The 18,110-nt window shown below is 34.0% G+C and overlaps 1 protein-coding gene across 48 annotated transcripts in view; it reads right to left on the bottom strand.

Moving 5' to 3' along the window:
* Nucleotides 1-18,110, bottom strand: part of LOC125679245 (titin homolog) — a 62,675-nt gene that overhangs the window by 33,823 nt on the left and 10,742 nt on the right. For 19 of the 48 annotated variants that reach the window (XM_048918295.2, XM_048918299.2, XM_048918297.2 and 16 more), the window contains exons 7-14: nucleotides 8,175-8,301; nucleotides 7,546-7,746; nucleotides 6,511-6,546; nucleotides 5,726-5,830; nucleotides 4,727-4,828; nucleotides 1,741-1,872; nucleotides 1,429-1,632; nucleotides 258-398 (exon numbers count right to left, since the gene is read on the bottom strand). In XM_048918295.2, coding sequence (XP_048774252.2) covers nucleotides 258-398; nucleotides 1,429-1,632; nucleotides 1,741-1,872; nucleotides 4,727-4,828; nucleotides 5,726-5,830; nucleotides 6,511-6,546; nucleotides 7,546-7,746; nucleotides 8,175-8,301 — 1,048 coding nt within the window. Of the gene's footprint in view, nucleotides 1-257; nucleotides 399-1,428; nucleotides 1,633-1,740; nucleotides 1,873-4,726; nucleotides 4,829-5,725; nucleotides 5,831-6,510; nucleotides 6,547-7,545; nucleotides 7,747-8,174; nucleotides 8,302-11,052; nucleotides 12,538-18,110 lie in introns of those variants that run through there. The other 29 variants (XM_056155484.1, XM_056155492.1, XM_056155503.1 and 26 more) reach the window with 14 other exon arrangements.

Here is an 18,110-nt window from a genome sequence, read left to right as displayed (position 1 = left end):
GAAATCTTCAAATTTCCTTGCCGCAAAAATAAATTTCTAGGGAATATTGTTTATATACATAGTAATGCACGGTGTCTTGCTGATGAATTCAAAAGATATGATAATGTAAATAAAGACTTGTGAAATATATAAGTAAATTTACAGCACTGACTTTTGTTTTTACAAATCCTTTATATTTCGCCTGCCCACTATACATTAAAAACAATTTCTATTAAATTAATCATGTATCCACATTTATTTCAACAGTACGAAAATACCTTTTCCGAACACTTTGTTGGCGTCTTGAACCATGTCTATGTCTCTGAGGTGTGGTTTAATCGTTCCACCTACATTAATTATCTCCCCTTCTGGACCCATTATAACACTGCCCTTGACTGATCCATCATCTATACTACCAGCTAAGTTATAAAAGTAACGGAAAAAAGCTTTAAAATAAAATCAGCACAAAGCAAAGCAAACAAAATATGTTTAACACAACATGAATTCATCTAAATAAAACCCAACAACTTATGATTTTTGTTTTGGTTCTAATAAACTCATTAAAAAATTACAGTTTTCTATTATGAATAAAATCAAAATTGTAAGTCAAATTCATTAAGATGTTTGATTTATATCCCACTAAATATACAACTGCAAAATAACTGAAATAGAAATGATTGATTGCATGCTGAACACATACTTCAAGCAGTTACTGAGTGACTTTGATAATGCATAACCTACATATGTGTATATATATATATAAAGCAAAACAAATAATTATAACACCCAACCTTACGTTTACCCCTAGGATCTAAATGATACATGTGATAATCAATTAATTAATATATAAAGCACTAAATAATCACAACTAGGTACTGAAAAATTTTGCCCCAGCCCGGGGTCGAACCAGCGACCTACGGCACCCACCGCCTAGCAAGACTGTCAAACCAGTGGGTAAGTCCACTCGGCCACAACAACTTCCCTAAAAAGGAAGTTTTGTTATGCTCCTAAAGCGCTACTTATACACACTGATGCAATCTCACACAGTCGCTGTGTCATTTCATCAGTTTCTGCCACCACAGATTTGATCTTCATACATGTTATAAGTGTACTGTTTTGTTTTCCTTGACCCTTTGTTACATTAACAATCAACACTGCCAGTTTTGATTCCCATCAACCTTCAACAAAAATACCTCTATGACTTCCACTTTCCTGATCACTATCCTGAGATGCTGTCATTTTAATTAAAAAAAACATACTTGCTAATACAAATCAAGCTATCACCACATCAAAGAAATAAAAAACAATCTACAAAGTATGAATAACTGATGCTGAAACCAATAATGCAAATTAAATGATAAAAGTCCATAGATCAATTAGAAGTTCTTTGTGTTCTATCCGGAGTACCCTCGCATAAAATCTATGTGCGATTTCTACTCAAACTTTTACTTTCTGTTTCCCACAGACTGCCCTGCATGCTACTTCTCCGTGAAGGCTGTGTTCGATTAGAACTCTGGTTAGATTCAGTAGTTGAGGGTGTTTGGCTGTACTTCCTAAGCATGCTTAATCTTTGTATTGTCTTACAAGCAATTTCCAAAGACTGATTGCTTGCACTCGATAAGTGATCACTTTGCGATCTGTCCTGCATTTGTACTGAAAATCCATTTGTATTATGAATAGCACAAACTACACTCATGCTATCAAAACAGTGATTTACAACAACCTGAAACAAAGAGCTCCTGTGATTGGTCGGTGACTTACATCCTTTTTTGGAGCTCCTGACACTTGTCTGACTGCCCTTCCAGTGTGTTCGGTTGGGCTTACTCTCTCTTATAGAGTGAACACCAGTACCACTGCTCTCTGTGGAACCCTTGACATGTGAGGAAACTTCACCTGTAAAACATGAGAGCTCTTTGTTTGATAGAGGTATATAATGAACGATAGCTCACTCTAAAGCAGACCCTATTACCTAATACAGAGCAAGCACAATTTCAGAAGTTTCCAAAACATATCCAGTGCCATTCACCATTCATAGACTGTTATGCCATATTCTATTTATAACTTGATTCATTACAAACATATTAAGCCTTCTTTTCACACAGACTTTATTAACATCAAGCTATTTCTGAAGAAAAAAATCTTAATGATCAAAGCAGGACAAATTCAACATGTTCATGTTCAGAGACATGCACAGTTGTTGTTCAGGTAGTAGTTACACCAGAACAAAGTCTTATTCTATAAATAGGATCGTAGGAAAGCTTTATGATATATATGACAATTCAAATTTTCATGCAATGGTAAATCTCAACATATATGTATAACACTTTGTCAAATGATGCAACACATGTCAGAAATGAACATCAAAGTGCATTTCTGAAAAAAAAAAATTATTGCAATTCCCTCCTTCTTAAAAGAGCCCCCACCCAAAATCCAAATATTTTATGAATATAAATATGAAAAAGGCATTAGGGGCAAGATCAAAGTTCAATGTCTGACAAAAAACTAAATTCACATAGTTTTTATCAAGACCCCCCCCCCCCCCTACCCCCCTTTAAAACTAAATATGACAAATGTTGAAACTAATCAATTATCAAGTACAAACATACAATTATAAATAACACTTTATATCTTTTCTACAGTTTTTTCACAAATGCAAGTGTACTTTAAAACTATTAAATGTTCATTAAAATGTAATATTATTATGTGATTTAACACTCACTTGTTTTTTCTTCTTTTTCTACTAAAGAGTAATCAATGTCGGATGACAGAAACTTACCGGAGTTTTTACTCCCTCTCCCCCTAACTGTTTGAATTTAGATTTTTATCCGACATCAATCTTTTGATCTTGCCCCTTAGAAATGGGATTTTCTGTTTTTCGTGTTAAATTATGAAGCTGAGAATGTTGTGAGCATGCTGAGAAATAAAGATGATACCAGAAAATAATCCAAAATAGCCCTGACACCACGAAATTAATAAGTGATGTAGCAGAAAAATATCCCATCTAAAAATATATCACAGACACACACACATAGAGATAATGAAATAGTACTGACATTATTGTGAAAACACAGATGTGATATACAGGCATGTGAAAACACAGATGTGATATACAGGCATGTGAAAACACAGATGTGATATACAGGCATGTGAAAACACAGATGTGATATACAGGCATGTGAAAACACAGATGTGATATACACACATGTGAAAACACAGATGTGATATACAGGCATGTGAAAACACAGATGTGATATACAGGCATGTGAAAACACAGATGTGATATACACACATGTGAAAACACAGATGTGATATACAGGCATGTGAAAACACAGATGTGATATACACACATGTGAAAACACAGATGTGATATACACACATGTGAAAACACAGATGTGATATACAGGCATGTGAAAACACAGATGTGATATACACACATGTGAAAACACAGATGTGATATACAGGCATGTGAAAACACAGATGTGATATACAGGCATGTGAAAACACAGATGTGATATACACACATGTGAAAACACAGATGTGATATACACACATGTGAAAACACAGATGTGATATACACACATGTGAAAACACAGATGTGATATACAGGCATGTGAAAACACAGATGTGATATACAGGCATGTGAAAACACAGATGTGATATACAGGCATGTGAAAACACAGATGTGATATACACACATGTGAAAACACAGATGTGATATACACACATGTGAAAACACAGATGTGATATACAGGCATGTGAAAACACAGATGTGATATACATGCATGTGAAAACACAGATGTGATATACAGGCATGTGAAAACACAGATGTGATATACAGGCATGTGAAAACACAGATGTGATATACACACATGTGAAAACACAGATGTGATATACAGGCATGTGAAAACACAGATGTGATATACAGGCATGTGAAAACACAGATGTGATATACACACATGTGAAAACACAGATGTGATATACAGGCATGTGAAAACACAGATGTGATATACACACATGTGAAAACACAGATGTGATATACACACATGTGAAAACACGAGATACAGATATTCTTGTCAACATACAAAACCATGACAAACAGGCACACAAGTGAACACACATTTGGACATCATAGTGACATACATTCATGTAAACTTCAGAAATTACTTTATGAATATTTATTTTCTTCAGATGATTGAGGTGACCATCAAAATTACATCAATGTGTACAACTCTTTGATGCATAAGTTTTCTGTCCAAATTTTATCAACTGAAAAACTGTTAGTCATTTCTTTAATTATTCAATTCCCTTACTTGATTTTTTAATCCATAGATAATACATATAAATTGATGAAAATGTTACAACTGCATCATGTAGTATGCGGTTGCAAATTTCAAAACAATGCTTTTGAACAGTAGCATAACATAGTAAATTTTTAACTTGATTTGAATATCATCAATTTTTTTTAACCAATCAGATTTGCTATATCATCATCAATATGGAAAAATTTCAATGAAATACAAATACACCAAATGGCATACAGTGAAAATAAAAATACCTACAAGCAATGCAGCCAGAAAGAAAATGAAGATGCAGATATTCATGTGAACACAAACCTATTTTTACACACATGCAAACCAATGAAGATACAAACATTGAAAACACAGACAAGCCAGTATATGATGAACACCAAGTACAGCAGGTACACACTAATACACCGTACAGCGCCCTCTACAGGCTGACGTCTTACCCTTGTCCTTCTTGGACTCAGTTTCCACGTCCCCTTTAGTAGAGGTGTGATCTGCCACACGGGACTGAGACACTTGAGCAGTCCAATCCTCATCTGTGTCTGCTAAAACATTCAAACGATCATAAAATACTACTCCCTTTTCAAATACATTGAATTATTTGGGTTTTTTTCTTCCTTTTATGAGCCACTGTTTCTAAATACATAGTCAGAGGCAAGGGTAGTGAAACATAAATCTTGCATTAAAAAAATGAACACCAAGTAATTCAAGATAAACTTCTTCTGAGGATTGAAATAGAATCTCAATTACTCTTCATTTTGGGTGAAAAAGGAACAATTTGAAAATAAAACAATCATTACAATAAGGTAAGCCCTTTAGCTTTTATATTGATATGTCAAACTTTTCAGGTACAGCGCTTTATTTTTCACATTATCTTAAGAAGTATATGTGTCTACATCATCTATCAATATTGAATTATATATAGATATCTCCTACAGACAAACACACAGACAGAAGTACAGACTCCAAACAGCAAAACAAGCAAAATTATCACACAACTAAATGAGTCGCTGTGCAGCTGTATAGTAAATGTGCACCTATACACACAGGAGCCGTGAATATATGAAGATAGGCATGATATACTGTATAATCTCTAAACCAACCAATTCCCCAAATTCAATAACCCAATAATAATAGAGATATATATGTAGCAGATCTACAAATTTTAATCAGTTTAACATAATAGTACTCTGAAATTTAACTCACATCATCTCTCTAACAATCACATCTAATGCTGTGTTATTTTTAGATAACTATTATTACACAAACTAAATGAGTTATAAAATATATATTGTTTTGATATCTAAGACTATCATTCTAACTGTGTCCATTTGCTACCCCCCCCCCCCCCCCCCCCCCCAAAAAAAAAACCCCAAAAAACTAGTGGTCATACAGAAGCTTGACTGGTTCCCAGCAGAGGAGATGATGTGAGCTGACTTTACCTTCGCTAACAGACTTGAGATTCCCATTCTTTTGCCCTGTGGCATCATACGACTCAAGAATTGTATGTTGTGGGGTTGGCGGCTGAATGTGCAGAGCTGGTATGCCTAATGTACACACAGAATCTCTGTCAGTCGCATTAGAGCCGTACAGGACAAACATGGCGCTGGTGATACAAGGTCATATACAAAGTGCGTAATGCACAATGGACAACCTATCTGTCATACTTCATTCAATTTTGTCAAGCCAAAGGTGATCGAAATGCATGTAATTTGCATTTAGTCAATATTGTACACCTATTCTGAAAATTTGTAAATACTGTCTGCAATATTTCTCTAAACTCTGGACATCAAAAGAAATGTCCAATTATCGTCTTTTTAACATTTATTTTGAAATTCAACACATTTAGTGTTCCAATTTCTGCACAGAATAATGAGGTGTTTGAACTTGTATCACCATGAGTGTAGTGGGTTGTTAGGTTCCATTCACATAAAGATCAAATCTGACATTCTCAGATTTTAAACCTGTGATCAAATTCATTAATTAAATCATAACACAAACAGGTTTAATTAAACATAACACACCTTGATTTAATTAGGATTGGGGACGACAAACATGAGGTTGAGTATCCACACAGTAAATTTTAAAACCATGGACTATATACATGTTTGTGTAGTCCAGTTGGAATGCAGAGTGCAAACACTGTTGTGTTTCACAGACATGTTATTTTGTTTTGTTTGGGAACATTATAGAGTAAAAACCCACAAGAACAGGGATAAAGCCATACTTCCAATGGGGATGTCAATCTTGTTCTTGGTTTCTTCTGAAAATATTAACCATAAACGTATTTGGGTCTTCATATACAAGATATAAGAAACATTTGCTAATTTAGTATTAATGCAACATTAATTTACGGACGATTCTTTAAGTTTATTCATGTGAAGCCTTTCTTTTATATATGTGCGTACGTTTACCCTATCTTTTCTCCACTAAAATCATTCACCAAATGGTATGTGGCTGCCTTTATACTCTTCATTTATTTTGATTTTTAATCTGAACTTGATGACCATGAAGCAATACATATTCATGATATTTTAAAAATGTATCTCTTTGACATTTTTTGTAAAGCAATAAAATTTCTTTTTTCAAAACTGATCTCTTTCTCTTTAGATCAGGATCACATTTCCGAGTCAGGCTTAACAATACATACACTCATTACGTGGACAAATTCAAGTGAGATCTTTTATCAATATTTTTTAAAGTTCCTTCATACTCTATGCTTTGTACTTTATAATTGGATTCTCTAAGTTTGAGATTGCCGGGCACAGAAATAAAATTAACTAAAAGCAGACGTCAAACAAGTCAGTCTCAAATAATGATCTCTTTACTGTGTAAATATTCATTTAAAATTATTTGCAATTTTCTTCTCTTGTTAAATGGTTTTAAGTTCTAAATATGCTGTGTTCACATAAAACCTAACTATATCCTGGGACTTAAAACATTATTTAGCTTTACCTAGGGTTTGGGGTTGGACAAAATAAGGGTTGAAACAATTTTTTCAATGTTACATTTAACCTCCACCAAATTATCTCCCTTCACCAAGGTCATAGATCAAGGCATGTATGTCATCTTGCAATTAATTCTCCGTCTTCAACTATAAAAATTGTGCAGTTTACAAATACTTAAATGAAAATATATTGATTACAATAAAAGCCATTGCATTCCTTTTTGCTTTAAGCAAGATACATATATAGGAGAATACACACATGCCAAGAGAAGAAAGGGGTATAGATGTATATAGTATTTGAGGTGGATAGGTCACCTTTTCCTATGGGTGGCAGTGGGACCACTGTGGTCTGTTCTCTGCTCATCTCCCCAATCGGCGTCAGAGGAGCTGTCCCGGGAATGTGGGGGAGCTGGGGGACAGAGCTGGGTGACCCTGACCCGTCTCTGAAGGACACCACAGGTACACCTCCAATGTATTCTTTCTCCTCAGGGGCTGGGGAACTCGACGTGGAGCGCGCTGAAAAAATATCACAAGACTCACTTATGCAGATTGTAATGACGCTTGCTACAAACTAACTTTTTTCAAAAATGATGAAAACAAAATTTGTTTTAATAATTAAAATAAATATAAGCTATTGTATGGAATGCAATTTAATCATTCCCATTGTTTCTCAATTAAGTCAAAAACAGTGGGGAAATTTTCTATAGAGTTATATATAGGGAGGGTTAAAATATTTCAAATTTTGAACATCATAGAAAATTTACAAAATATAACCCCCCCCCCTTTTTTTAAAAAAGGTATTCTATAGTTGTATTTATTACAACCAAACTCAGCCATAAAATATATATCAATCCATATATCAAGTGTCCTTAAACTGAAAGCTCGATAACTTGTATTTTGATTTGGTTTATCAATGATAGGTGTACAACTGAAGGTATATTTACCTCGGTCTTTGCCGTGCCTTTTGATTGGTTGCTTTGGCTTCAGTGACCCTGACTTTTCTGATGACCTGTCCTCTGGGAGGTCTGCCTCAATAACAGCACCTTTAGATCTTTGGGTATCCAGCAATGACTGAAAAAAGAAAGAAATTTATACAATTGGGGATTTTACAAAGAAATATTTAATTTGTTGATCATTGCCTGTCTATGGATCTCAATCACAATACTGTACATTCCCTAATGTATGGAAGAAATTTCATCAATTCCTGAGAAGACTCTTTCGAAAAGAAATTTCTGACTTTTATCTTCTTGTGAATCTAAACGGATTTAAATCCTTCAGAGTTTACCACTTGCAAATTTGATTCTCGCAAAATGATGCTGAACTTGGATTTCACCAAATTAAATACTCCCATCAATTATAAAGAAACTATTACTACACTCTGTCGTACCCTGAGCCTGGCTGGTCGACGGATTGCCAGGAAGTGTCTCAGCTTTATAGTGAACCCAGCAGGCCTAAAGTAATCCAGTCTCCATGTACGACTCTTAATTGTGAAAAAGTCAAACGCATAACGTCTGTACCCATGTTCTTGTTTTACAAATTTCCCCATTTTTACTTAAATATGGTAGATTCCAGCTGAGGATCCAGTTTCACATTTTACACTAAATCAAACTTTATATACTCCAGTGAAAATTTGTGCTGTATCTAAGCACTCTCCTGTATCAATGTCTTTAAGTTCAATTATTTCCTACATTTGACTGTTGGAGTATACAGGTGTAATTGTATGTGAAGATTTAATTAGTGTTATTTACATTTCCTTTTCTCTCTTTGTCATCAAAAGTTTACTTGTGGGATCTGCATGGATTGTTACATACCCCATTCTCAGATAATGGCCGCATTTAATCAGATCGTCTCACTGATATCAAATTTCTCCAATTCTCAACCCATACATAATCTTCAGATTAAAATGAGGAACAATACGTAAAAAAATTCACATCGGCTTTTAAAAATGTACCATTTCCCCCCATTTAACACCATCTAAAATGTTTAAAAGTACAGAATTATTTATTGCATATCTTTTATTCGTATATTTTGCAAATCAAAAGCAAGTACATAAAATTTAAATTAATACAAGGTTTGTAACGATAAATTTTGGACCATTCACGTGCCGTGTGTCACATTTGTACCCGCTATACACTTGAGTAATGCTGTCATCTGACTTTACAATTTGATTGACTGGGTTAACACACCAGACTAACAATATGATAACACAGATCAATGCCTGCCATCGTTACTATGTGCATAAATATCTCTGCATTGTTGCAGAATTCAATTGTAATTCCGATTCCGCTGCATTGTCTGCATTGATTATAGGAAGAGGCCATGAAAAAATAATGACGTATGAAATCATAAGTTTTTGTGCAAATCAACTACAATGGCCTGATATTTTAGCAGATTTAATTATCAGAACTGGATGATCTCAGCATTGATTTACCATCAAAAAACTGCTTCATTTTCTTTTGATATAGTGGAGAAGGACCATACTGCTAACCTGACAAGTATAGCTCTCATTTTTGGTGTCGAAAAGTTTAGTTGCAAAATTGTGATTTACTATTTCAATGACAGGAAAAAATAAGGTTCATAATTAACTTTTGTTATTCATGTTAGAAAACCTATTCAGTCTTTCAATGTTGTAAAATTACATTTATTGTCTTCCTGTACAAAAATTTATTTCTATATGAAAGGTGAAGATAACGAACAGTGATTAATCTCATAACTCCTACAAGCAATACAAAATAGACAGTTGGGCAAACACAGACCCCTGGACACACCAGAGGTGGGATCAGTTGCCTAGGAGGAGTAAGCATCCCCTGTCGACCAGTCACACCCGCCGTGAGCCCTATATCCTGATCAGGTATATGATGCTTTATATTAAATAGAACCAAAATCTTGATTTTGATAAAAATCTAACTTAATTCTAACTTTATCAATGAATATAGTTAAAGTTACATACAAAACTATCATAATAGTACATTTTTATAACTAAATAAATTTTTCAGATTGAGAGCTATTATAACTTTAAAGTACTAATTATGAGCATGCATGTATATTTACTTGAGTCTATGCCCTGAGCAAGCTGGAGGTCCAATTTGTAAATGATATGTAAAGGAATAAGAATTGTATGTCTTATGAACTGTAGAAATGTGCACATAGGTTTCAAACACACATGTAATTTTTTTGTTACATTAGCTGTCACACATATAATGACACATCCAGAATCGATGAAGATATTTATCAAAAAGTAAAATTCCAACTAAAAAGCCATGGATAACAGTACTACATGCCAGAAATCTACTAATTTGGTAGACCTATTATTAATCTAAGACTTAACAAATTTTTAGTGTCCTGGCAGAAAAAAATTTGCTATAAAACTAAGAGACCTTCAAATATAACCTTTATTGAAGGCCTGATGGGAAACCATTTAAATCATGGGCTGTACAGTCATAATCTTACAAACTGCTTCATTGTCAAGCTTAACAAAAATTTTAAAAAAGACTGCAATAAAGTATTTCAATGAAAAAAGTTCACAAATTCTGGACCAAATATGTATACCGATGTCTGCATAATTGCTGGAAATAGCAACCCTATCTTAATTCCATCATCCTTTTCATACTCATCAATGGCCGAATTTGAAATTGCCTCATTAACTAAATACCAGAGGCATAAAATTTTACACTGTAATTCAATACGGGGTAAAATCATTTTTCAATCCATCAATATAAAAGTTTATAAGATGGGGATAAAAACTTTTCATCATATAATACCTTAAGAATATGTCAATAATAAATTGAGATTTCATATCCACAAATAGAGAGAGACCCCTACCATCATATCCGTCAAGATCTGGCTGTCTACGACTGCTGGAGGAAGCAAACCGGAACCTAAACGGTGAAGCTTTGGATAAACCGGTGCTCTTACGTGGAGGCGCCTTAACCGATTGTTGCGGGGACGCTTGGCCAGACGTTTTGGAACAGATACTGGTGGTAATGAACACAGGACAATCTTGCGAGGCACATCACTTAACATGGGCCTCGTAAACATGTTTGCCAAAGTTTTATTCCTGCCCTTTTTCTTTATTGATGGAAATATGCTGCTTTTTGTTAGTTTTATTGGTGGAAATAGACTATCCACTAGCGCCATTTTGAAATTTTCTTGATATTTCACTCCTTGTATAGCACCAGCTTAAATCCGTACATCCCCGAGATCAAAAGATTTCAATCTAAATTCACGGAACAATCAGTCGAATGGACATCTTGTTACACAATTCCTTAGCCTTCATTTCATCCAATCAATTCACAGTATCATCATTCACCACTAAAATCATATTCATGCATCCAGGTATTTTCACAAAAAACATCTTAATCGGCTTACAGAGTGAATGGGTAAAAACAACCACCATAGGTCTTCAAAACCCTGCCGAATCACAGACAGACCGTCTATCATAACAGGACTCACGTCACTGGCATAACTTTGAAATGTCCAGAAAATTTAGATTTGACATCAAAGTTCATATCACAATATTTTTTTCACAATTATTTTATTTTGCCTTTAAAAACTCCCACCTGACTTAATATTGATAATTTAGACAATGCCAGTCACAATTGTCGAGATGCAGGGTACAGGGAAATGATTTGTAAATAATAGGTTTCATTCAGCAAACTTTTGATTTTAAAGTAAATGTAATACATGAATAGAGAATTGTTTGATTTTACAACAAAAGAACTCCATTTTATTTTTATAAGTTATCGGGACATTAGACGCTTGTGTACCTTAAAGTTACTCGGCATTAATTTACTTGTTTTTAAAGTTTCATTTGAAGTAGTTTTTAATCGAAAGAAAGAATAACGTTATCCATTACTTACATTTTACGTTCACAACCGAAATTTTCAAATTGCTCAATAATTGCCATTAATTCATATAATCAGTCGTGGCATATCTCATTTTGTTTGTTTTCCTGATAATCCTTGGTCATACCCATTATTCCTTCATAATGGTGGATATGCAATTACGAAAAAATTTATATCCATCTCCCGATAAAATCTATCGTTCATGAAATCCGTTAGAAAAAAAACTGAACTTCAAACAACTGTAAGTATCATCTCTTGCACTGACGAAAAGGACTCCCAGTCTAATGAGGAAATCTCCAACTAATACAATATTTCCCACCAAAGGATGTGTATTACTATGTGTCACAGAAGAGGCCATTCATATTTAATCAATTTAAATGTAAAGTCGTAATTTTAAACCCTGCCACAGAGATAACAGCTAGCTTGTGTAGATTGTCAAAGCCCTTCATAAGCTCACAAATTAACAATACACGTTTAATCTGGTGACTTCATAATCTAAGACAATTTATCAAACTCTACTACAGCTCCTTTCAAAAGAAATTGATATATCTGATATATATGTAGATTCTTGGTAACACGGAATTTAAAACACATTTTATCTTGCTGTCAAGTAAATTTAATAAATTCCACAACAATGAAATAGGTATATTCCAAACTTTGATACTATCATTCTTAATTCCATCTTTTCCCTTCCTTTCTCGGTGGCTAGTTTAATCGGAGCCTGTTTTTCCAATATTTGTCATTGATTTCACATAATCCTGTCATTTATCACAAAACTGATCAGTGCTTGTCCCCAGTTTAGGCCCATCGTTCTGCTATATAAGACCTGATCAATGACTTGCTGATTTCACCTGAACTTTGTGCCCTATATCTCATTTCCTAGGTGTTAAATCTTCATTCTCAACACTGTCATTTAAATTCTTTTAAATCATAATTACTGTTTACAAATTATGTTGTTTCCAAACTAAGCGACCAAGGGTCAAATTGCTTACATGCAATATAGTCACAGTTTCATTCAAATCATTTATATCTCTGCACTGTAAACCCAAACCTGAAGGTGCTGTCATAGTTATGCATACTCTGGTTAACATAATTAAATGTGAGTAACTGTTCGGGAATTTTGCATTGGTCATGAGCGACCAATAAAGATTTCTAAAAGCATGCATGAAACTTACATCAGGATGAATAAAAATAAGACAACTTTGAATGAGGAGATGCTATGAGCCTCTCTTTAGGTAGCTTTGAATGAGATGCTATAACTTCTTTAGACAGCTATGAATGAGAAGATACTGTACATCTTTTTTTAGACAGCTTTAGTCAATTGATATCAGACTTTAGGATTGATCTTCAACTTACTCAGAGGACCAATATCAGCATAAGACTTGAGAACTGATGCCAAGCTTCCTAAAGACAATGATTGTCATACAGTATTGCATATAGAATTGTTCATCCACTTTGAAATCGTTTTATAGACCTAAAATACATATGTGCATCATATTAATGTGTCCGTTTTACAGACCTATAAATATATGTGCATCATATAATATTTGATGTGTCCAGCCTGAAATGTGCTAGAAACAATTATTCTGGTTAGCTGATTATTTTAATTTTGGAAATGGATAACTCCATTTACCTGATCAGGATAGAGGGATCATGATGGGTGTGACCAGTCAACAGGGGTGCTAACTCCTCTAAAGCACATGATCACTACTGGTTATCTTTACCCTTTTTTGACTAAAGGGAAATAACTGATGAATTTCAAAACTTGTATACTTAAAATATTTGTTATACATGTGTTTGATAATAGTAGAGTTTTTCACATTCTAGAGATAAATTATATATCTGATTCAATGAATTAATTGTAAATCTGTAAACCATTAGTATTCTATTATTCAACTTAATGCAAACATCACTGACAGAAAATTTATCACTATTAAATGCAAGTTATTTTTAAAGACAAAAATAAGGGAAAACTAAAATTTCATCAGATTTTGTCTCTGTGGTGACCTATAGTTTTCTTTAAAGATAATGATCAAAAATTGTTTTATTTATACACCTTATCACCATGAACATTCTTTAGAAATTGCCATTTGTTTACTTTTAATATATGCAAAACTATTAGTGTTGAATAAGTTAGGTAATACATGTATTTTTAAAATACATGAATATTTTTCAAAAACGAAGTACTCGAGTCTACATCATCATAATGGCTGACTTCCTATAAAAACATGGATGAAAAAATCGATATCAGCAATATTTGACTTTTCCTTTACCATTTAAATACCTAGCCAAGTAGCTCAGTTGGTAAGAATACCGACTGCTGAACTGTAGGTCGCAGGTTCGAGTCCAGGAGGGGTTTTAAATTTTTTTCAAATTACCTTCTAATGTTAGTTTTGAATGTATATGGGATACTTTTACAGATTGATTAACTGCCTCACAAATTGTTTAGAGAAAGAACTAAATAAAAATTAAAGTTTTAGCACATTCTGTTTTTTCACTTGTGTCTAATGAAAACCAGGCTTCGACATTTTCCTGATACAGTACGTTTCATCTGCATTTCTTCCATATTCTAGTGATAGTTAAAATTCCGCTTCATTTGTCTGTAAAAATTGATTTTTGTTGTAAGAATACTTTTTATTTCAACATCACGATAATCAATTATCTTTCAGCTACCTTCACAAGCTAAAAAATTCTCATGGCATTCCCAAATCCAAAGGGCATCTTTCAACTTTGATTCAGATCCAAGTTTTTGGTCATCATTGAATTTTACAAATATATATATAAAACATTCATTACGTTTAAAATTACCTACTTAGAAACACAAAAAACTTGACCATAAAAGTTGATTAATTTCTAATTATCATAACCTCAAGCAGTCTAGCAAACAGCGAAGTCACATTAAATTTAATCCCCATTCTTAGACTGAAACCTGTGTTACAGAGATCCAGACAAAAGATAGGGAAGTCAATATTGAGGTACATGTAGCTCCGCAGAAAATCCATACTCCTAATTCAAACTGTGAAGTATTACTTCATGTTCATATACCAAATCATGAGAGGCCTATGGGCATTAACAGTCACCTGGGAATGCGACAACAATGATCTACAGTTAGAAGTGTTCCATGTTGATGCTGCAATCTTTAATCAGTGATCAGAACAGGTGATAATTTCTTTTGTTGTTTCTTCCTTACAAATTCATCATGGCATAGAGGGAGGGGGGTTAATCTCATTAAGATTTGTCAAGGCTGGGTATTTTTAGACTGATGCCTTTTTCGGGGGTGGGGTAGGGGGTCTACATCTTGGCCAAATGACCATGATTTAGGGTCATGAAACACAGTTGAATTCATAAGCAACTTTTGTGCCAAATAAAAGATTCTAATGTATTTAACAAACAAGATGTACTGTGAGCAATGCTCACTAAGAATACCCCCCGCTTACCCCAATCTCCCAAAGGGTGTTGTTAATAGGTATAAATTACCTCTTTCCTGAGTGTAAAAATATGGTATGCATTTGTAGAAGAAAATGGAAGATATAGTCCGAACACAAATCCATGGCATAAACCTATAATTTTGACCTTGAGATCAAAAGTCAAGGTCATATAGAGGTCATGAAGGTACTTGACACATCGTCTCATGGTGATACACTCATGTGTCAAATATGGTATGCCTATGTCAAAGAACAAAGAAGTTATGGCCCGGACACAAATCCATTGTAAAAAACCTTTAATTTTGACCTTGAGGTCAAGGATCAAGGTCATATAGAGGTCATGAAGGTACTTGACACATCGTCTCATGGTGATACACTCATGTGTCAAATATGGTATGCCTATGTCAAAGAACAAAGAAGTTATGGCCCGGACACGAATCCATTGTAAAAAACCTTTAATTTTGACCTTGAGGTCAAGGGTCAAAGTTCATATAGAGGTCATGAAGGTACTTGACACATCGTCTCATGGTGATCTACCTGTGTGCCAAATATGGTATGCCTAAGTCAAAGAACAAAGAAGTTATGGCCCGGACACAAATCTGCACAGACAGACAGACGGACAGACAGACAGAGTGATTCCTATATACCCCCCAGAACTTCGTTCGGGGGGTATAATAAAAGTATAACACCCTTGAACAAGTATTTCTCACATATTTACCTATGTCATTGACGATGGCCATAAACCTAATGAGTAACTTTTCATATAGCAATATGACTGATCATCATTGTTACCATATTGTGGCCCAATAAACAGTAAATTGAATTTTTGATATACATTGTAAGTAATTTTAGCCTTTGTCTCTATTCGGGGTCAAGACAAATTGTCAGGTTATGAGCAACCATCACCCAGAGAATGAAACATAACTAGTTTGTGAGCAACCATTGCTTAGAAAATGAAACATCACTAGTTTATGAGCAATCATTGCTCGAAGAATAAACTTCTAAAATCTCTCATCACCAGTTTGTGAATTTCTAAAATCTCTACATCACTAGTTTGTAAACTTCTAAATCTCTACATCACTAGTTTGTAAACTTCTAAGATCTCTACATCACTAGTTTGTGAACTTCTAAGATCTCTACATCACTAGTTTGTAAACTTCTAAAATCTCTACATCACCAGTTTGTGAACTTCTAAGATCTCTACATCACTAGTTTGTGAACTTCTAAAATCTCTACATCACCAGTTTGTGAACTTCTAAGATCTCTACATCACTAGTTTGTGAACTTCTAAAATCTCTACATCACCAGTTTGTGAACTTCTAAGATCTCTACATCACCAGTTTGTGAACTTCTAAGATCTCTACATCACTAGTTTGTGAACTTCTAAAATCTCTACATCACTAGTTTGTGAACTTCTAAAATCTCTACATCACTAGTTTGTGAACTTCTAAAATCTCTACATCACTAGTTTGTGAACTTCTAAGATCTCTACATCACCAGTTTGTGAACTTCTAAAATCTCTACATCACTAGTTTGTGAACTTCTAAGATCTCTACATCACTAGTTTGTGATCCAAACAAAAGTTAGATCTTTTAAAAAAGTAATCTAGACCTTGAAATGAAATTTATTCTTAAATGAACCAATCAAATTGCGTTTTACGAGTGAAAATAAATCAAATTAATTGGAATATATTTTTAAAAAATGTTCTCAAGGATACAAGAAGTTAATGGGTTAGTTTGTTTGTTGTTATAAGTTTGACAAGTTAACTGATAAATTATAAATTATCATTCTTTGCCATATTGATATACAAGCATTCTCGTGTAGTGTATAGATATTTAGATTCAACCATAACTACTAGGAGGACCACCATCAGGTTTTTAAGTTTTATATCGGGAAAATGATACTGTTCAGATTAGTGAAATGACCCATGGTATGAGCCTCTTGTTTTAAAATTGCATTATTCTTATAGGTTTTACCCCCACCCCCTACCTCTTTAAGAGTGTAAGGGACCGTGAAATTCATTTTCCACTACTTCCGAATATGCTAGTAACAGAACACAGAAATGATCCAAAGTTAACAACAAGCAACACTGCCTACGCAAGATAGGCACAATATAGGAGGAAAGTGACATGAATGACTCGGGTAATCTCAAAACTGAATCAAAACAACATAATTTGAATTAATTGGAAAAAGACAGTAGACGGTATGATCAAATGTTGCACTGTGTTAGTATACTGAATCTTATTCCATATTTAGCCATAAAGGAAGTGGATTCTTGGAATAACAATAAACAAAGCTTTGTAAATCAATACAAAACAAGTTTATAAATTTTCTACAAAATAAAGATGTTTATGAAACTGCCCAGAATGTGGTCAAATTCAATTATCACACAGCCCTGACCTGACCTTTCAATTTACAGAGTATGAAGTTCCCACCTTGTAATGACAGGCAATGCAACAGACAGACCCAAAACAGTATTACCTCCTGATATTTGATCTCGGGAGCATAAAAAATTACACTGACGCACATATCAGTGCACATCTATAATGTGAATGTCCAAATTCTTCAATCATAAATCAATTCGTATACAATTTGACTTCAAAACAATTTC

The sequence above is a fragment of the Ostrea edulis genome, chromosome 2, assembly GCF_947568905.1.
Source record: "Ostrea edulis chromosome 2, xbOstEdul1.1, whole genome shotgun sequence".
NCBI classification, from domain to species: domain Eukaryota; kingdom Metazoa; phylum Mollusca; class Bivalvia; order Ostreida; family Ostreidae; genus Ostrea; species Ostrea edulis.
The sequence above is the reverse complement of the archived record's forward strand: the minus strand, read 5'-3'. Positions and strand labels throughout refer to the sequence as shown.